Source organism: Piliocolobus tephrosceles, chromosome 10 (genome assembly GCF_002776525.5).
Source record: "Piliocolobus tephrosceles isolate RC106 chromosome 10, ASM277652v3, whole genome shotgun sequence".
Taxonomy (NCBI): Eukaryota; Metazoa; Chordata; class Mammalia; order Primates; family Cercopithecidae; genus Piliocolobus; species Piliocolobus tephrosceles.
This window is the reverse complement of record NC_045443.1, coordinates 27,544,128-27,566,038: the sequence shown is the minus strand read 5'-3', so window position 1 is coordinate 27,566,038 and position 21,911 is coordinate 27,544,128. Positions and strand designations below refer to the sequence as shown.

Here is a 21,911-nt window from a genome sequence, read left to right as displayed (position 1 = left end):
GGGTAACAAAGCGAGACCCAGGCTAAAAAACAAAACACCCAACAGTATAGAAATACATATGAAGTCATTTTAGATAAATATTTATGAACCTGAGGTCTTCAAAAAAGAAGGTAAACAGAAGATGTGGTTTCTTCCATCACAAAAAGGTGTAATGAGTTTTACTCTAAAATCAGAAGTGGATGTCAAGTGATGAAATATTACTTTTAGACACTATATAATTTATCATGATTACGATGTTCTTCCCATTGTAGTTATACATACGTGTATGCCTTGTTTAAAAACCAAATAAGGGCAAAATCTCATCTATTTATCTTTGTATTGAAAGCATCATACTACCTGGCAAAGTGCTGAGCACACAGTAGGCAGTCTGTAAGTGATGGTAACTCAACTCTAATGTTCTAGATTTTAAATTATATGTGTGTTTCATATATAATAATTTCATTTGGGTTAAGAAATACAGAATCACTTGGTATTCTATTAGCCTTCAGAAATAAATGTTACTTAAGAAATACATTTGTAGAAAAAACAAAAATTCCACCCTTACTCATGATTATACAGTATCTTTGCAAAGATTAGTTTTAAAAACAAGAAAAATTTATTTCCTTCTTACCAGACACAGACTTCTAAAAATTTAAATTATACAAAACTAAGATGTGATCAAATTATTACAAAGAATGGTCTAGATGACTGGCACTTATTGTATTGCAAATGTATTCCTTTAATGGATTTAACACTGTTCTTTTTGTTTTATTAACGCCCTTTCTTTGGCCAGAAAAAGAACAGGATACAATTTGCAAGTCTAGAATTCCTGGACTGATAAAAACAACACAAGGTGCCCTTGAATTTCCTGTTCACGTGTGTTTTCTCCAGACTGCTCTATTCATTAAGGGAGACACTACCAATAGTTAAGTCCAACATTCTTTAGTTTATCAAGCCTGGGGGAAAGGAGATAACAAATCTGGCACTCAGGCCATTTATAAATAGATGTGGTATCTCCAACCATTTACCATCAAACTTCTAAAGGAAGAAAATAGAACTGCTTTACCTGGCTGTAAAACAAATTATTGAACTGGTGATTTCACCTTAGTTTTCACATACTGTATTTCAGAGGGAGTATCCTTAATGCTACTATAGTGCCCTGTAGTACAAAAATTCTCCTAAATTCAGTTCACTCGTTGCAATCATAATGCCCTAGGCTACAATTAAGTCCTCAGATTGGACACTGTATAAACCGAGTCCCTAATGAAAGGGCAGCCACAGCTTCTTTCCTCTCTGAGGCACAGTCTAAAAAGCAAGAAATTCATAGTCAGGTGAAGGTTCAAATCCAAGCATTAACTTTTACTAATTGTATTATTTTCAACCAACATTTATTGCAGATATATACTATGATGCCTGTATGAAGTGCTGAGAACAAGAAGACTGATAAAACACAGTTCCGGCCCTTAGGGAGTTCAGGATCTTATGGAGACACAAAGTAGGGAGAAATCAGCGCTTCAAGAGGAAGGGTAATCAAAGGTTTAATAGAGGAGGTGATGCCTGAATTGAACCTTGGAGGGGAAGGGGCTATAGCAGGAGTTCACCAGTCAGATGTACTCAGAGGAGGAAGAGCTGTAAGGCATGAAATACACTGACACACTTAAACATACAGATAGACTGAGTATATTTGGTTGAATGGCAGAAGATGAAGGTAGAAATAAAGACCTTTTCTGTCATGTTAAAAACTTATCCTGAGCATAAATGGGAATCACTCAAGGCTTTTAATTTAGTGAAAACTTTACAGCCATTACAGAACATTTATTGAGTGTTTACCCAAGTACCAATAATTCTTCTAAGAATATTACATTCTTAGAAGCATTTAATTCTCCCAACCAGCCCTCAAATCCTATCTGATTTGCACTTCGGATAGACTATGCTGGTACAGGGAGGATGGCCAAAAGGCTGGAAGTCCAGATCAGACTAGAGGAAGTAAATCTGCTCAGGAGGCCTTAATAATGAATAGTCAGGGATTACAACCTGGTAGCCTGCAGACTTACTTTGTTAGGCTTTTGCTACAATCTAGAAAGTAGAAGGTTAGAAGGTTTCACATGAAAATCCAGGTTTCTGGATTCTCCTGAAAAGTCTGATCTGTCCACAATGAGCTCTCATTCCTGCCTGCAAAGAGACAGCTGGAGCAGAGCTGCAGCCAGCCCCTTACGATACAATATCCTACCCGTCCACCAACTCTCCATTCCCGCATGCCCAGACTCATTCACTTTTTATTACCCACATTTTATTACCCACCTGCTTCCTTTACGGCACATTTGAGATTACAGAATAGTAAGGGTCTAATTAAGATAGTAGCAGACGTGATGAAGAGAAGCCTCAGTCAGCTGGAAAGACTAAAATCTCTAATTATCTCTAAGTTTCAGATTTGGATGACTGGGTAAATGATGTAAGGACAGAAAGGACATCAGTAAGGACAGAAAGGATAAGAAAGGCTAGTTTAAGAAAGTTAGTTTAAGGCTGATCCTGAGTTATTTAACCTGAGTCAGGATCCACGTTTCTAAAATGGAGATCATAAATGCCAACCTTGTAGGGTTGATATGACACTTTGATGGTGGCAGAGCACAGGATGAAAGGCCAGATTGCCTGGATCTGAATTTTGGTCCAGCCTTTCAGTAGCTCTGTGACTTTAGGCAAATTAAACTTTAAATTTTCTGTGTGTCAGTTTCCTGTTAAATAAATATAATAATAGCCAACTTGTGTGCATGCTTATTACGGTAATATAAGACTTAAGAGAATTCTAAAAGTACTTGTAAAAGGACTGAAATACGTCATGTGTTTGATAAACCAATAAAAAAGGGGAAATTATTTTTAAAGTATCTCCTGGCACATATTAATGCTCAAAAATTATTATTTTCTTCCCTTCCCTGCTCAATCTTCCTGCTCATCCCTCCTGCCTTGGGCTGCTGCCATTGCAAGTTAGTTTGTAAATTTAATCTCTAATAGATATTCCCTCTCTCCTCTGATCTTAGCCTGCTTCTTTGACAAATTAGATTGCTTTTAATGGAGAGGGGAGAGAAATGTATCAAAAAGAAATATTTAAAGTAAAAAAAGAACTCTTATTAGAAGCCTTACTAGAAGTTAGTAGTGACTTAGGGTAGAACTAGAGGTAGAAGTGTTCCAGGGAAGAGCTAACCCTTTCTCTCACAAAAGAGTGATTCTCATGAGGCAACACACACCAATTGATTAATAATCTCTTTACTGTGTCTGCTGTTAATAGCTTTTGTTTTTATTTAACGTGGCCCTTTCCATGTGGCGTATGCCCTGATCATTAGACTAGAGGAATGCATTTCATAAACAGACACACTTGTCTTTGCTCCTTCTGTGAATCAGAAGGTTGGTGATGATGGCACAGTGGTGCTGAATTCAACATTAGCATTTTTATTTTCAAAATTGTTTTAGAAATATACAGTTTTCCTATGCACAAAAATATGGTTCAGTGGTTGAGTACCTGAAAGCTTATTTGGCTATAGTATTGTTGTTCATGGCAGAATACCTGAGTTTACTGGTCCAAATAATTACTAAAAATTCCTCTGAACTTTTTTTTTTTTTAACTTGCAATGAGAAGGGGAAGTGTTTATAAACCAGATGTAAACAATTAAACTACGACGTAAATTTACCAAAGCAGCAATTTTATTTAAAATTCTATTTACCGATCTTAATGTTTCACGTATCACCCTGTCTTTCTCAAAAACATTAAGAAGCAGTCTATTCTTGTAATATTTACGAAATGTAATTGTTCTATTGCTATATGCCTATCTAGTAGTGCATTAGATTTTGTCTGCAAAAAAAAGTTCAGCTGAATCAAGTCACAGTTAACTTTAAAAAATTACCTCAGCAGAAATGCCATATAACTTCAAATATTTATAATCTAGCACGACAATGGGAAAAAAAAATCAATGCCAACTTTTAGAAAGTCGGGACATCCCTCAAAGAATTTTAAATCCGTTTCTATTACTGGCACACACATGAGCACATACAGAAAAATACTTATCTTGATTGACATAAAAGAGAAAAAAAAAAAAGCCACAATTTGCAAGAAGGGGGAGTAAATGGCAGGGGGGAGGGAGATGATGGGTAATGAAGGTGAGGGGAGACCAGAGTGAGTATGTCAACATTATTTGTAAAGGAGGAAATATTCAGAGGTAAAACAAAATAAAAACAACTGGGAAAAAACAAAATTATATATATATAAAATGATATATCTTTATATTATTCATATTTCATTATAAAAATATAGAGAGAAATTTATAGAATTTATAAAGATGAGAATTAAGTAGCCTAGGGAAACTTTTGGAGAGCATGAGAGCATGCTGAGGGGCAAGACAGATATTACAGTGATCTAGAGAATCTGGGGCCAGCAGATTTAAACTATGGCTCTGAATTGTGGGTTTGGATGAGTGAGATGATAGCTAGTACACCCAGAAGGATCTATCGTTCCCTTTGCCTTGGCAGCTGAGCCATGCTTCCATCTATCAATACATCCAGTAACCTAGTATCATGAGTTCTCTTCTATATTTTTCACTTTTGTTACAAAGAATATGGGTCAGTAACAAGTAAGATGAATGATTTTTTAAATGGGGGAATTTAAAGTTTAAAATAAATGTATGCTTTAAAAAGTTAATTTTAAAGACATAAATTTAGAAATGGAAAAATAATCCTGTTCACAAAAGTAGCAAGGAGGAGGAGATGGAGTACAACATTCATAAAATATGTAAGAATAATCTTGGCTGTGCGCAGTGGCCCATGTCTGTAATCCTACCACTTTGGGAGGCTGAGGCAGGTGGTTCACTTGAGGTCAGGAGTTCGAGACCAGCCTGGTCAACATGGCGAAACCCCATCTCTACTAAAAATACAGAAAAATGAGCTGGGCATGGTGGTGCACACCTGTAGTCCCAGCTACTCGGGAGGCTGAGGCACAAGAATCACTTGAACCCAGGAGGCAGAGGTTGCAGTGAGCCAAGATCGCGCCACTGCGCTTCTGCCTGGATGACAGAGTGAGACTCTGTCTCAAACAAAACAAAACCAAACTTTGATTTGAAAAAGTCTTGGCTTCTAATGAGGCAACATAATTGTAGATTATGGGAAGAGGAGAAGAGAAGAAGAGGAGAAGACATTCAATTAATAGTATTGGAACAACTGGGTATCCATTTGGGGAAAAAAATCAAGTCAGGCATTCATTTCATTCCAGAATGCAAAATAAATTGCAAATGGTTCAAAAGGACAAACATAAAAATTAAAGGAAGGAAAGAATGAAGGAAGGAGGGGAAAAAATAAAAGTTTAAAAGAATTAAACTTCAAAAAAATTAGAGGAAAACATAGATGAATAACTACTGGACCTTCAGAAGGAATGAGCTTTCTTAAAAGGAAATCATCACAATGAAAACTTGTGCTACATTTCATTCTACAAAAATTTATAATATACATATGTATATACTGTGTATCAAACAAGATTTAAAAAATAATTTGGAGAAAAACACTGTAAAATAACAATGTCAGTTATAAGTATATCTAAAAGCACCCAGATGCAGTGGCTCATGCCTCTAATCCCAGCACTTTGAGAGGCTGAGAAGAGTGGATCTCTTGAGGTCAGGAGTTCGAGACCAGCCTGGGCAACATGGCAAAACACTCTCTCTACTAAAAATACAAAAAAAAATTAGCCAGGTGTGATGGCATGCATCTTTAGTCCCAGCTACCCTGGAGGCTGAGGCAGGAGAATCGCTTGAGCCTGGGAGGCGGAGGTTGCAATAAGCATAGATATAGCACGCACCACTGCACTCCAGCCTGGGAGACAGAGTGACAGTCCATCTCAAAAACAAACAAACAAACAAACAACAAAGTATATCTAAAAAGCATATATTTCAAATACATATATATTTATCAAGTAAGCTCATACATAGCTTTTTTAATATTAAAGTTGTAAGGCGACAATAAAGACCCTAATAAATGGATAAATAACACTGTTTGACAATAAAGAGGAATAGTTTAAAACACATGAAAAATGTTCAATTTTACCAGTAAAGCAAAGACAAAGAAACTTTAAAATTATGCAATATGTTCCTTCTATGAAAGTAGTCACAAATAAGGGGAAAACACCCCCTTAGTGAGGTCTAGTCTGTTATGAGGTGCCTTTCTGTCCACCCTATGCATTTGTGTTGGCTGGCAGAGATGTGACCCTTTCTAACAGGGAATATGGTAATTTATACCAAGAACATAGAGATATTTTTTATTTTTTGACATAATTCCAACTTTAGGAGTCTATCCTATGGAAATAACCAAAATTCCTGCAATGATTTTTTTTAAATCAAAGCATTATTTAAAATAGCAAACAACTTAAACCAAATGTTTAAAATTAAATGAAATGATTGATGGAATGAAGATCGTATAAAATACCATAGCACTGAAGAAAATTTTCCCTGTAAATTTTAACATGAAAAATAATGTTAAGTAAATAAGCAAGATACAAAGTTGTATTTTCAAGTACAATATGAACTCAACTATACAAACACGGGAGAGGAAGTTAAATTGTGACGAACAAACAGTGTGAAATTATGGATGATTTAAATTTTGTCTTTTATCACATTTTGAATTTTCCAAATTTTCAATAATAGGAAAACAACTATTTTATAATCAGAAAGACAACATTTAAGAGTGATCCTGGGAGAGCGCTGGACGTTCAGGGGCGGGGGTAAACGGGAATCAAGTTGCACTTTTCAGCACTCAGAGGTGGTTTTTCAGGTACCTCAGTACTCGAATTTTGTTTCCTATAAACCAAATTCTTAGTTCTGGTTTAGTGGAGGATTACAAAGAACGGCCAAAAAAAAGCTGGATGTCATGGAACAAAACTAAAGACAAATGAGAAGAATAATAAAGAGAATTTTGAAGAAGTTTTCCAGTCATATCTTACACTTGGACTTTTAGAGCAACCATTTTTTGGTGGCTTATACCTACCTGGGCATATTTACGCGGGCTCAAACTATCACTCTCTTCTCAAATAGCTTTTCCAGTGGTGACTAGAAAGGCCCATATCAAAACCAAAAAGCAGGACTGCACAACTCCTAGCTAAATTATCTTCAAGTCTTATTTAAGGTAAAGGAAATACTCCTTCAAACTCATACAAACAAGAGAGAGACAAAACGAATGTTCTAGCTTTAAGGAAGATGCCCACTCCCTTTGACTCTTCCCTTGCCTGTTTTAAGGGAGATAATGCCTGATTCAAAACACCAGTATGCCCAAAATGCATATTTGGAGCTAAAAAGTGAAGGTTTGGTGTGACCAGAGAACAACTGATGAATGGACAAGGCAGGAAAGGATGAGTGGTGAGAGGCGGGGACACCCTGGCAAAGGGAAGGGGATAAGCAAGCTTGGGAAGCAGCCTGAACACATAAACCTATACAACGCTTGGGCAGCTCTGAACACTTGCTTTTCATTTTCTTAAAAGTAAACTCTGAATAGGAATGAGAGAGAGAGAGTGAGGCAGACAGACCAACCAGACACTTGCACACACAATAAACTTGAAAAACAGACTGAGTTTAAGTGAGTATGTAAAATATAAATTTCAAATATAAATTCAAATTTTAATTTTCCCATTCATTCAAAACATTCAAAGCTTCTGCATCACTGAACAGCTTCAGAAGAGAGTTGCACGCATTTCTCAGTTGTACCAATTCCTTTTTGATTTCTTAATTTTAATTTTTAAATTGCTGTGTTATTTTGTTTGCTGTTCCTTTTCAAATGAAAACCACCCCATGAAAGAAATCAGACCAATGTTTTAACAACGTAAGAGCCAGAAGCAGCAGTCCTTTGGGGGTACAAAAATTAGATAAGACTAAAATTAAAATATGGTATCACGAAGCTTACAATTTTAAGACCTAAGTAGCTATGAGCTATGTTTGGTTATTTTGAGTCATTTAAACTCTCCCAAGAGACTTTTTTGACCATCACAACTGACCAAAAAAAACTGTTCCCAACTAAAAGCAGACATACCATGTGACTCATCAGACTCAGATATTGTGTTAAACACACAGACCATTTGACTTCCGCAACCATGAGAAAACAGAGAAGGCATCCATCTCATTAAGATATCAGAATACAAAAAACTTTGAGGCAGGAAGGAAATTTTTATGTGGTAATGACCTTTATCATTAATACCTGAACAGCTTACTACCTAAGCAATGAACAGGACCACACCATTTTGACTTGTGATCTTTAGAACACAATTCTGGATTATTGGGAAAACAAATCTAGGAGAGGGAAAAAATACCTAAAATGGAATAAAAAGTAAAGTGTATAGTTGGTTGTCATCAAGGATATCCTGTAATTCAACTCAGCACACTGGCAAACACTCCCATAAATCAGTTTATAAGTTCAATTCTATTTAGCAACTTTCTAGACTTTACTACAGGTCTAAGATTGCAAATTTAGTTCATCAAGAGGCAACGCTGGTAAAATCACAAAACTTGAATTCAATTTCAATTACAGAAGGTGGTCACCAGTAAGTGATGTACAGACCATCTTATCTGTCATTAAGTGAGAGAGACTATATTATCTAATCCATCTCCCTCATTTTACAGAACTGAAGCCCAAAGACATTTAGCTATTTGGTGGAAAAGCTTGGATTAGACCATGTCACTTAACCTTCAGGTAAAGCTCCCATTCTAGCTGAGAGTCCACAGTGCAGTGACCACTCCAGGACACTGTACTGCCCCTGCAGCAAAGTTGGATATCAGAACATTAATAGCCAGGGCTGAGTCCTGGATTATGTAGCATCTAATAGCCCTAACATTGATGTCCATATCTAACCCTAAGTCACTGCTTCCTATCTTACAATTACTGATCTGTGGATCAAACAACTGGCTTCTGCCTGCCTTCTTTGGATGACCAAAGAATGACAATTTTATCCCAAACTTGCTGGAAACCAAAATATTATGACTAAAGGTTTCTTGAAAGCTATTAAGATTTCAATTACAGAAGTTGATCACCATTCAGTGACGTAGATTTAGCCTGGGACTGTACCTCTAAATATGTATTTGACTCTACCTCTAAATATATATTTAGCTGTACGCCCCAAAGTTAGGGTCTCAAAATCTTATACAGTGTATGAGGTCATGGGAACTCCTTGTTCAGGACCCTTAGCATGAGGGCAACCTAAGTGTACATGTATTCAGATCTCTGGAATATGCCATAGGTAGTAAAGAACAGAGGGGAAAAAAAGATTTCTAAAATATAAAAATGCACTATTTTCTTTCCAAACTGGATATCTTCTGCCCCATATATAAAAATAAAATGTTTCATGTAAAAATATCCATAAGTATACAAATTGCAAAGTGAAAGTGACCTCACAATCCTACCTCCCATAATATCCAGTTTTAACTGTTGAGTGAGAGACTGGAGTTACACTCCCTGGATTTAAATTCTGGCTCTGCCACTTACGAACTGTGAGAACTCTCAGGGTGTCAGTGTTCTTATCTACAAAATAGAGATAATGACAGCATATGAACATTAATAACTAATGTTTATTGAGTGTTTTATAAAGCACAGGCATTGTTCCAAGCACTTAAAATATATTAACTAATTTTAATCAAGTAACTGATTGATATGTGTTAAAGTCCTTAGAATAGTTCCTAAGACTCAGACAACTGTTGCTATGTCCTTCCAAAACTTTAATGCATAAACACACACATACAGTTTTAACATAAATGGGCTATTAATACAAATAAGTTTTAACACAGCTTTAAAACAAATAAGCCATTGTGTAAACTGCTTTTTTGAAAGGTGTCTATGATCTTATAGACACATTTCAATATTAATACAAATGGATCTACTTCATCCTTTTTAAGAGCACATGGTAATAATAGTTGCTAACATATAATGAGTTATTTTGTGCTAGACACTGTGCTTTATGTGTATCATTTCACTTAATCCTCATGATATCCTTAAAAAGCATGTGCCACTCTTCCGATTTATAGAAGAGAAAAGTGAGACTTAGCTGGATTAAGTTACTTACCCAAAATCATACAGCTAGACATGGTGAAGCCAGCTTTTGAACCCTGGTTTCTCTTAAACGAAGCAATCAGGCATACTGTACCTTCTGTTAAGCACCATAGTTTTAAACTAATGCCCACTAACAGATGTTTAGATGGTTTCCATTTTTAGGGGGTATTTTTAGTTATGCTGTAATAAACATCAAGGATCACAGACTATGCACTCTTTATTTCCTTATTATATACTTCCAGATGTGCAATTGTTGAGTCAAAGAACATTCACATTTCAAATTCTGATATACATGGCCAGCCTGCTTTCCAGAGAGACAGTACCAATTAACCATTAATAGTTATACGAGAGCACCAACACTAGGCAATGTCCATCTTTTTAAACTTTGTCAGTTTGATAGGTTAAAAACAAAAAACAAAAAAAAAAACCCTTAGTTTTGCTTATACATTCCTTTGATTACAATTACTTAAGCCTATTTTTATATATTTTAAGTAACTATTTCTTTTGTAAGCTGCATGATTTAAGACTGTTGCCCACTTTTCTATTGAAAAATTCATTATTTAAGAGATTCCAATTATAATTGAACAATGTAACTATCACAGGCCACTTTAAATAGCTGACATCATACATATTGCCAATATTTAAATAATTTCAACTTATACAACAGAAGAAAAAGAGTGTGCTTTAGCTCTTGCAGGAACTGTATTTATTACACGAGAAGTAGACATTTTCCTATAAATCAATAGGATCAAATCAAAACTACCATCACCCGACTCAAAAGTTGAGAATGTAAGTACAAACAGTTTTCCAAACTAAGATTTTCTGTTATTCAGATGTGACATTAAGACTTCATTGTTTATTTATTTGGACCAGCATATATCATTTCTTTTTAAAAATTAATGTCAGTTTACTCTGGTGTTCTGTTTTTGGTTTTGAGACAGAGTCTCCCTCTGTCACCCAGGCTGGAGTGCGATGGCGTGATCTTGGCTCACTGCAGCCTCTGCCTCCCAGGTTCAAGCAATTCTCTGGTATCAGCTTCCCAAGTAGCTGGGATTACAGGCACCCATCACCATGCCCGGCTAATTTTTTGTATTTTTAGTGGAGATGGGGTTCCACCATGTTGGCCAGGTTTGTCTCGAACTCCTGACCTCAGGTGATCCACCGGTCTCAGCCTCTCAAAGTGCTGGGATTACTGGCCTGAGACACCGTGCCTCGCCTCAATTTACTCTTTGACAGAAAACTTCCCAGCTTAGATCATGATTATCTGGAAATCAACTAAGCATTATCCTTATCTCCGTCCTTATCACCACTGTCGTCGTCGTCATGGATACCATTTATAAAACACCTTCTCTGTGCCAGGCAGTACTGTGTACATTATCTTACGTAATCTTCACAACAACTCTATGAGGTAGGTACTATTTCTCCATTTTAGAAATGGGAAACCGGGGCTCACAGAGGTTATTTACCAGAGGCCTCTCAACTCAAAAACGTCAGAGCAGGGATGTGAACCCTGCTCACGCTAGAGCTGTTCTAATGACCATGCCTACTTTTTACAACCAGAGTCAGTTAAATGAAACTAAAGCCAAAAATAAATCTGTAGCTTCCTAACGGCAACTCAAGAGAATTACTGGTCTTCTCTTACATGATCACCTTATTTATTCTTAGTAAATCTTAAATGGTTTTATAATTCCTTGTTTTAAAGAAACCTAAAAGGATCAACTCGTCTAACCTTCTAACAAAGACAAGGCTGTGTTGCCATGCCAGATTCAAACTGCCCTTCTTGCCCAAACAGCTCTGTACACTTTTTAAAGAGTTTTATAATCTGTTGGAAATCTATGCAATTATTTCAGACTATTTAAAATATGTGTTGTCTATATTATGCCATCTTCATTTACTTATCTAAATAGGAAAAAAGTATCAGAATGCTTTCTACATGAACAGCAAGACTAACCAAAGCTGAATGGCAGTCAGAATCCTGGCAAAGATGCCATCACAGGAGTCAGGGTTGAAGTCTAGGTTTAAGGTGCATCTAGATGGGTTCCCAGGACGCCTGAAGTAGCCTTAAGAGGCCCGAAAGAAAAAGCTCCTCTGGCACAGTCTCCTAATGGTGACAAAGGACTCCCTCTCAGCTGCTTGGCAGCCTTACAATCAGAGCGTTCTTACATCTAACCTAATTATTTCCCACTGAAATTCAAACCTAATTCATTTATTTTTTATTCTCTATAAAAATGAAAAACATCACTAGCAAGTAACTTGCTCAACATCTCACAGAAAATAAAGAAAAGGTAGCTGGAATCAGTACTGATTTTGATTCTCCTTCATTGCATAGTCAAAAGTTCTTATTTTGCTAAGGGAAGAACTGCTTACCTCCCTCAAGAAAACTGTGAAATTGATTTGAAAACAACATTGCCTTTCTGAAATGTTCATGACTACTATATATCTTAGAATTTAGTAACAGAAACCCTTCATAGTACTTTTAAAGGTCTTCTTGTAAAAATAATAACCATGGGTAACTTTTATCAACACTTCTGTGTTAGGTACAGTACTAAAAGTTTAACATGCATGATGTTCTTTGATCTTTACGGTTCTACAAAGTAGGGGCTTCCCACACTGACAAATAAGGAAGTAGGATTAGTTAAGTCATCATTCCAAAGACCTACAGCCAATAAATGGAACCTGTCACCCTAAGCTCAGAACCCTCAGCTATATGGTCTCTCATCAGACTTTTATTTTTCAAATGTATAAGATTCCCTTTTTAGAGTATGTTGTTCTAGAAAACATCAAGTTCTTTATAATGACTTGTATTTTTCTCATCTCTTTCATTATAAACCTTGCATAAAAACAACAACCTCAAGTTTACACAAAGCTAAAGAGAGTCACACTTAAGAATGTAGCAAAATTTTTTTTTTTGTTTTCTTTGAGACGGGGTCTTGCTCTGTCACCCTGGCTAGAGTGCAGTGGCGCGTTCTTGGCTCGCTGCAACCTCCGCCTCCGGGGTTCAAGCAATTCTCCCTGCCTCAGCCTCCCGAGCAGCTGGGATTACAGGTGCCCGTCACCATGCCCAGTTAATTTTTGTATTTTTTCATAGAGACAGGGTTTTGCCATGTTGGCCAGAGGGGTCTTGAATGCCTGACCTCAGGTGATCTGCCTGCCTCAGCCTCCCAAAGTGCTGGGATTCCAGGCATGAGCCACCGAGCCCAGCCAGCAAACATTTTTTTAAAACTAAGGGAAAAAAATATGCGTACTAAGACTTAGAAGCATGAATGTAAGTAGAGAGTTTTTGTGCCAGAAACAGTCCATTTTGAGACTCTGTTCCTTTAATCTATTTAGACATTTATTATCAAAGCTAAACCAACTATTTTATTTTCACAGCTGTATAATAAAAAGATGCTCCTTGACTTTCAATGGGGCTACATCATTGCTAAGTCAAAACTGCATTTAATAGCAGTAGCAGAGCAGACATTCCTCAACTTACAATTTTTCAACTTTATGATGGTCCGAAAATGGGGCACATTCAGTAGTAATCATAAGGACCTCCTTGATGGGCTTATATCCCAATAAACCCAAACTAAAGTTGAAAAATCCTAAGTCAGGGACTGTCTGTATTTTGACATCTATTTGGGCAGGCCCCTCCTCTTATGATTTAAACTATCCAGCCTCAGCTGATTTCAGTTTCAGGGCTGACTTTAGTTACTTTGCCAAGGTATTTCTGCCAGCCAGGGGACAAGTATCCAAACTGAGAGTTAAGGTTTTTAAAGTCCTTTTAAAAAATTGCATCCAAACTTACAGTGTCTGTTACTGATTATAGAAAACAAAATGAGATCTTCAACAAACCTAGTAGATCATGTTTGCAAGACACTTAGGCTTTCAGGGTGACCAAATAAAGACAAACCTTGAAGAAGCCAACTAAGCTAATGGTTTCATCGGCTTTAGGTAAGGCTTTAGGTACTAGCACCTATCAATGTACCAGGCAATATGATAGTAGGAAGAGACCCAAATAGTAGGAGACATGATATGAGCATGCTAAGATCCTATAAAATTGTCGAAGAAAAAGTTAAGACTAACCCATAGAAACAATTAGCACATAAACAATTAGCCGGGTGGGCCTTTCTGATATAAGCAGGGCTTTAGAACAGGGGAAGATCAGTGTGGGCTGCAGTGTCCAGTAAAAACTAATAGATCAAATAGCTCAGCTCTAGCTTAACTAAATGCCTGGTGGTAATCAAAATTTAGTGACAGCTATTCAGAAGTCCACATGAAAAGAAACAGTGATTATGTCAAGTTGGTTTATAAATCAAGGCTGGGCTACACTTACAACCTTCCAATAAAAGGGCAAAGATCCTATAAGAAAGCATCTCTTAATTGCAGCAACTACTCTAGATCATATGCCTAAACTGTGGCCAGCACTAGATTAACCGAATGGGAAAGCCCCATGCTTTGTGGCTTATAGGTTATTCAAAACCAGAATCTGATCCTACTCTCCTTATACGTGACCTGAAAAGTCCCTCCTCCACTGGACTTGCATCCTTAAAAACTCCACCCAGTTTCCTGACATCACGGAAATTTACTAGTCCACTTGGAAGACCTAGTATGTAAGCTCATCTATTTGTGGAAAGAGGCAATTCTTTCCAAAATTACTGAGTCAGAAATTTTTACCGGCTCTAGACTTTTTTTTTTAAGGGGGGAAAGTTTTATCTTTTTTTAAAATTTTACTTGAATAAACAGGATGAGCACTGTATCTCCTTCCAAGGAGCAAAAAATATGGCTCAAATAGCTGGAAAAATTGGTCAGGAGGAACTGGAGTGGAAGTTTGCTTTAAATTTTTTAAGTTATATGCAAACTCCATGGTTATTTAATTTTTAAAGAATTATGAGATACGACATCTCCATGATTTCTTTACTCATCTGTCATTCGAGAAAACATTACTTAGAGAGGGTAGACAGCTCTTCCTTCCTCAATTATGTCCTTTGAAATGAACAGAAAACTTACCTGTGAGTTGGTTTTAAGGCGGTTTCACTAAAATCAGGGAGTTAAAGACTATTTAACCCTCTGAGGTTCCTTCCAGTCCTCCTACTGCTGTGTGTTGTGTGTGTGTGTGTGTGTGTGTTGAGATGGAGGTCTTGCTCTATTGCCCAGGCTGGTCTCAAAGCCCTGGGCTCAAGAGATGCTACCACCTCAGCTTCCAAAGTGCTTTATACTTTTGAAAGGTAATTACTGGTACTTTAAGTTAAACAGAGGAATAAAGCAGGGTGTGAAGTTTTCACACACGTGCCTCAGGACTCTATTTCTAATGAGATGATACACTGTAAATCATGAAACACTAATTCACTTCATATCTTATAGCTTTGTATTAAGTGAAATTGGGATAATTTGGTGGGTTGCACATATTTAGAAGTGAAGTAAATACTTCAAGAGTTGTGAAGATCAAATGAGAGAGGTAAAATGCTTTATAAAAGGCAAGACGCTATTCAACATAAGGTTATACTTGCCTTAAAACAATAAATCTAAATCCAGGATAATGGTTATTTCTGGGAGAGAGGAAAGGGAAGGATTACCAAGGCATCTTAACTCTACCTGCAATGCACTGTTACTTAAAGAAAATCTGAGGCAACAGGGCAAAATAGAGACTTGGTAAAGATACGCAGTAGACACATGAATGTTCCTTGTATTTTTCTCCATAACTTCGTGTATGTTTGCAATAATTCATAATATAAACTTCAGTTACTAGTTTATACTGTAATTTTTATAAAATAGAAATGACAAAGATTCCAAGGAATTTTAAAGGTTTCTTATGGATGATTTTTAAAAACTATTTCACCTTATACATAAATAGAGTATCTTGCTTTTTACTAACTAGTATCTACTCTCATTCATATAATCACCATTGCTTTTCTTCCTTGCACCTCCACCTTGCACAATTTAAACAACAAACCACAACTCTCTCCAGGGCATGTGAACAAAAGGAATTTCTAGGAGATGGGCTCTGTGGAAGTCGTGGTCCTGGGAACAGCTTCACAGAGAAGGAGAAAGCACAGGGACAGGCTGCCAGATTTCTGCAGTTGTGTCTTCAATGGGCTTCATTATTTTGTTTCAATTATCATGACTTCCCAGAATATCAGAGAAACTCATATTTAGAAGTTTAAAAACCTATCCTGTACATACTAAAATATTTCCAGATGAAATCTTACAATATCAAGGATTTACTGCAAAATAACGCGAAGGGGAGTAGGTGTGGGAATAGATGAATCAAGACTGGTCATGGTTTGAGAACTGTTTAAGCTGGTGATGTGCGCACATGGGGGTACAACTGACTCTTTCATTTACTTTTGTGTATACTTAAATTTTTCCATAATGAAGTTTTTTAAAAAAAATCTCAAAGCTAAAATAAATGATTTAAATATCAATCTATTAAGTCTTGCACACATTTCAATTTGTGAGGCCTATCCATGGCAAGGGGATCAGGGAGCCAGGCCAGGTTAGTCCTGAGGCACTGTTAGTCAGCTGTGTGCTCTTGTGTAAGTTACTCAGTCTCTTTGATTTTGAGTTTATGGATAAGATATCTATGTTCCCTTTTAGCCATATCATGATTATCGGATTTATAAAACTGGCTTACAGATATTATATGATATAGTAAGAACTGCAAATGTTATAAGGGTACACTGTGACCACATGGGAGTATCTTTCATCCCTCATTTATGTATTTATCTGAGAAACATTCAGGGAATGCATACTATGCACCAGGCAGTGTGACATGTGGGTATAATTCAAAGTTAAGTGACACAGAATCTCTGCCTTCAAGATGCACTCTAATCAGGCCGGGCGTGGGCTCACGCCTGTAATCCCAACAGTTTGGAAGCCCAAGGTGAGTGGATCACCTGAGGTCAGGGGTTCAAGACCAGCCTGGCCAACATGATGAAACCCCATCTCTATTAAAAATACAAAAAAATTAGCCAGGCGTGGTGGCAGGTGCCCGTAATCCCAGCTACTTGGGAGGCTGAGGCAAGAGAATCACTTGAACCTGGGAAGCAGAGGTTGCAGTGAGCTGAGACCACACATTGCACTCCAGCCTGGGCAACAAGAATGAAACTCCATCTCAAAAAACAAAAAAATGCAATCTAATCATGGAAGACAGACACAAACAAATGAACAACAACACAAACTAAGTAGGATGATGGGGTGATGGAGCTGAAAATACCAAAAGGCCTTAGTAGTGTGAGAGAACAAGGAATTTGTAAATAATTTTGTATGAAGGGGTGAGAGAGAAAGTGGCAGAAGATGAGGGAGGACAGGAAAGTAGGAACCAGATTGAGAAGGACCATGAACGTGATGCCACAGAATTTGGATGGTACCTTGAAAAGTGGTAAGGAAGTCATTTAAAGGATTTTAAGTCTGAGAATGATGTGGTCCAATTTACATTTTCGATTAATTGTTGGGGCAGGAAGGTGGATTTGGTGGTTGCTGGCAATGTTTGAGGAATGAAGGAAGAGTGGAGGAATGGAAGGGAGGTTTACTGTAATTATGAGATAACTAAAATGACCTACCAGGATATGACTGAACTGGGGCAGGGTTATCAGAGATTACTGAGATACTGTTAGAATGCCTTCTTGGGTTTGGAAGTAGAGAAAAGAAAACATAGTGAGTTATATTAAGTAATCATTAATGTATAATAAAGGTTACAAGTTCCTTCCTCAAAGTATAAAAGAGACGAGTTTGGAAATGCAAGTTGTAGGTACTCTACTATTTCTCCGTCTTTCAAAATAACATACGAACTGCAGCATTGAACAATAGTATGTATTCATCATGAATGGCTTATGTGCTTCAAGCACAGCATCTATAGGTACTGAATAAATGTGGGTTATATGTGAACGTGATAAATTATTAAACACATGAAATAGACTGGACCTGTTTTCTCTGGTCACTGCCCCATAGTACAGATGGTAACTCCCGGCTGGCCAGACTAGTAGTGACTTGATAAAATGCACAAACAAAAAGAATTCTTTTTCAGGTGATTTTCACACCATTCTGTAACCTTTCTCCCCAGATTTGAAAACCGTATCAGCAATGGTCCTCACCATCATTTCTTAAAATAATGGAAAGGACAGTTAAGCTCTGGTTACTTAAGATTTAGACACTCCCGACATGTAGACTCCAACAGGACACCTTTTTTTCTTACAAATTACACAGTGTCTTTATCTGAGCTCCAAAAAGGGCCTTTCTTTTTTTTTTTTTTTTTCTCTTTTTGACAGAGTCTTGCTCTGTTGCCAGGCTGGAGTGCAGTGGCACGTTCTCGGCTCACTGCAATCTCTGCCTCCTGGGTTCAACCGATTCTCCTGCCTCAGCCTCCCGAGTAGCTGGGATTACACGTGTAATCCCACACCCAGCTAATTTTTGTATTTTTAGTAGAGACGGGGTTTCCCCATGTTGGCCAGGATGGTCTCGATCTCTTGACCTCGTGATCCGCCCACCTCAGCCTCCCAAAGTGCTGGGATTACAGGTGTGAGTCACTGCGCCCGGCCCAAAAAGGGCATTTCGAAGAGAAGTATCAGAAGCCATCAGTCCACAAACTATACCTAGTTATGTTTCAATTTTTACAAAACAACAGCAATATTGTTTCCTCAAAACACATTATCTTCATTTGAACAAAGATAAAAAGGCACAGAAAGGTAGATTATCTAGACAGTGTCCTGCTGTTAATGACTATTATTCTGAAATTAGAAAATTCTGCCTATCTTTTAACCATTACCTCCTTATACTTCCCAGATTTTCTCAGCAGTGAGGCTATAGTACCAAACATCAAAACCTAGAAATCTGACCATTCTATTCCATACCCAGAACTTTATTCAATGCTAACACTCTATGTTATTGACAATAATAAAAATAAGTAATTCATAATAATTAACTATACATTAATTATGTGGTAGGTAATATGCTTAATACTTTATATACATTATCTCATTTGGTTTTGATCCTCACATTAGCCCTAACAAGTGGTACGTAACATTACTGCCATTTCGCAATAGAAAAAAATGGGCTCAGAGATGTGTATGTTATAAATGTTATAAAACCGAAACAAGCCTGCCACACTCACTAGCCCAGGACTCTTCACACTATGCATACTACTCTCCCAAGTCATGTGTAGGTGGGCTGGTATTAAAGATTAAAAAGCTGAGGCTCAGGAAGTTGGCAAGCCTTGTCTAGGGTCACACATTTAGAAATGGAGCCACCATTTGGCTCCCAGTCCAGGACCCCTCCCACTCTGCCTCCAATACTGGACCTTCTCAATAAAAGAAATCATAGCCATTTACAGGGATCAACAAAGTAGAAAAACTCCACCCTTGTTTAAAAGAAAAAAGATAAACACACAAAATAAGGAAGAAAAAATATCAAACACAAACTGGCTTTGTCAACGTAGCATAAAGGTCATTCCATTTTTGTTTTTCCAGTATTTCTTTGTATGTTTCTTTTACAGTCCACATTTAACTGCCAAAGTTTTCAGTACTTATCAGAGACCTGGTAAAAGGTTAAAGAGCATTTTTCTGTTCCCAACCCACATAGAAAACAATGCCCACATTCAATCATCATGGAATCTATTGCCAAGTAGCAGACAGGTGCAACTTTTCTCTGCTGTACTGTGTGTTGGGGGAGGAGAGGTTTTGAAAGAAACATTAAAAACAAACCACATTTGGGGGGATAATTTCTTCTAAGTGACTTACATCTTGTAAGACATTTGGCTGTTGACAAGATGATCCCACCCTTGAATACACGGAAGTTGCACCCAGTCTCACAAAGCAGATTCAGTCGCCTCAGGCAGAAGCCTGGACTTCCCTCCAAGACAAATATGGAATTCAATCTGTGTGATGCCTTGAATGCAGCTAATTAATTTGCAATCCTTTATTATGACCATATAAAGGAGGGAAAAGGGCTACTTTCGCAGTCCTTCCTTGTGGGGAAGTCAAAAGGAAAAAAAGCATAATATTTAAATCCCATGGCAAAGTTCTTAAACTTTTCCACTAATATACACACCCTAGCTAATTCATCAGCATAATACCCTACAGCGAATCACCTCAGTACTATCTTTCCTATACACGCTCGTTCCAATGCTGTGCTCATTCTACTCAAAACTGAATGGATAAGAAGCTATAATGTCTCATTCTTTTTGCTTAGCCATTTAACCCTATAATTGTTAGAGTACATGAACTGACCTTAATTCATTTTATTATTTACATTTGCTTACAGCTAAGTAAACAAACCACAGCTGAGTGAAAACTCTATCTAAAAATAGCCAAGAGCTGAAGCAGTAACAGCAACCTAATGAAAACTGCTTTATGCACCAATGAGAGCATTTAAAATCCAAAATAAAGATTCAGAGGAGGAAAATACTTTTAACCTCACGCCTGTAATCCCAGCACTTTGGAAGGCCAAGGCAGGTGGATTACTTGATGTCAGAAGTTCGAGACCAGCCTAGCCAACATGGTGAAACCCCGTTTCTACCAAAAATACAAAAATTAGCCAGGCGTGATGGTGTGCGCCTGTAGTCCCAGCTACTCGGGAGGCTGAGGCAGGAGGATCTCCTGAACTCAGGAGGCAGAGGATGCAGTAAGCCGAGATTGTGCCACTGCACTCCAGCCTGGGTGACAGAGCAAGCCTCCATCTCAAAATAAAAAATACAAAAATAAAGCTAATGAGTAGACACACTTCAAATATGGTTAGCTATCTCCCAAATAGCTGTAGTCTTTCAGAATGGCTCTGTCTCAACTGGACAGTAACTATACAAGCTCAAAAACCAACTGGGAGTCCTCTGTGGAATATTTAAAACCATTCTCTATTAACTACCCTCCAAACATTTGCATATGGCATATGGGAAACTGAATTACAAGTTATGAATTTTCTGAAATCTTTCAGAGGCCAGCATCCACTCATGAGGAGCCAAAACTATTCATAATGAAAGCCTGATCCACTATACACTTCCATTAGGCAACTCCCGCTCCAAGTTCTGCTCCTTCCTTAAAAGTACTGGATCCCACCAACCACAGTGAAAATGTATTTTCCCATTCTCTCATCATCACATTTAAAAAACAAACTTTTAGGTGAATTCTTCTTTTAAAAACTAAAAATGAATTAGTGTTTCTTCAGATACCAAGTTGATAATATCTATGAATCAACTTCTAAAACTCTGCCACTAGACTGACTGACTTTGAATCCCTAATTCCATTCCTGCTGGCTGTGTGATCTTAGACAAGTTACTACATCTGCCTGTGCCTTGGTTTTCTCACAGATCAAAAGGATTGTTGTAAGTTAATACATGTCACGCACTTAGGGCAGAACCTGATTCATGATATAATCTGAAGAAATTATAGTTATCATTATCACTGCTATCGTCACTGTTACCTTTACAATTACACTGTTAACGTGTCCCTTTTGTCATCCTCCAGTATTCGGAAAAAATCTACCAAAAGATAATTAGGATCTCTCCACTAAAGGAAGTAATTCTTAGACAGTTTGGTTAGCAAGTTACATATTACAAATAACATCATAAAGATTCAACTAAAATCATAGTTTAAGATTCAAGCCAGGCATGGTGGTTCACACCTGTAATCCCAGCAATTTGGGAGGTGGAGGTAGGAGGATCCCTTGAGCCCAGGAGTTCAAGACCAGCCTGGACAACAAAGCGAGACCTTGTCTCTATAAAAAAAATTTAAAAGGGCTGGGCGCAGTGGCTCATGTCTATAATCCCAGCACTTTGGGAGCCCAAGGCAGGTGGATTACTTGAGGTCAGGAGTTCAAGAACAGCTTGACCAACATGGTGATACCCCATCTCTACTAAAAATACAAAAAATTAGCTGGGCATGGTGGCGTACTCCTGTAATCCCTGCTAC

General features: G+C 37.5%; 1 protein-coding gene across 2 annotated transcripts in view; it reads right to left on the bottom strand.

The window, feature by feature from the left end:
- Positions 1–21,911, bottom strand: part of STK38L (serine/threonine kinase 38 like) — a 79,210-nt gene that overhangs the window by 32,647 nt on the left and 24,652 nt on the right. The window contains exon 2 of one of the 2 annotated variants that reach the window (XM_023209024.1): positions 9,393–9,510. The exons of the other annotated variant lie outside the window; for it this stretch is intronic. Within the exon in view, the coding sequence (XP_023064792.1) occupies positions 9,393–9,399 (7 nt within the window). The 5' untranslated portion in view covers positions 9,400–9,510. The remainder of the gene's footprint in view (positions 1–9,392; positions 9,511–21,911) is intronic. 2 annotated transcript variants of the gene reach the window in all.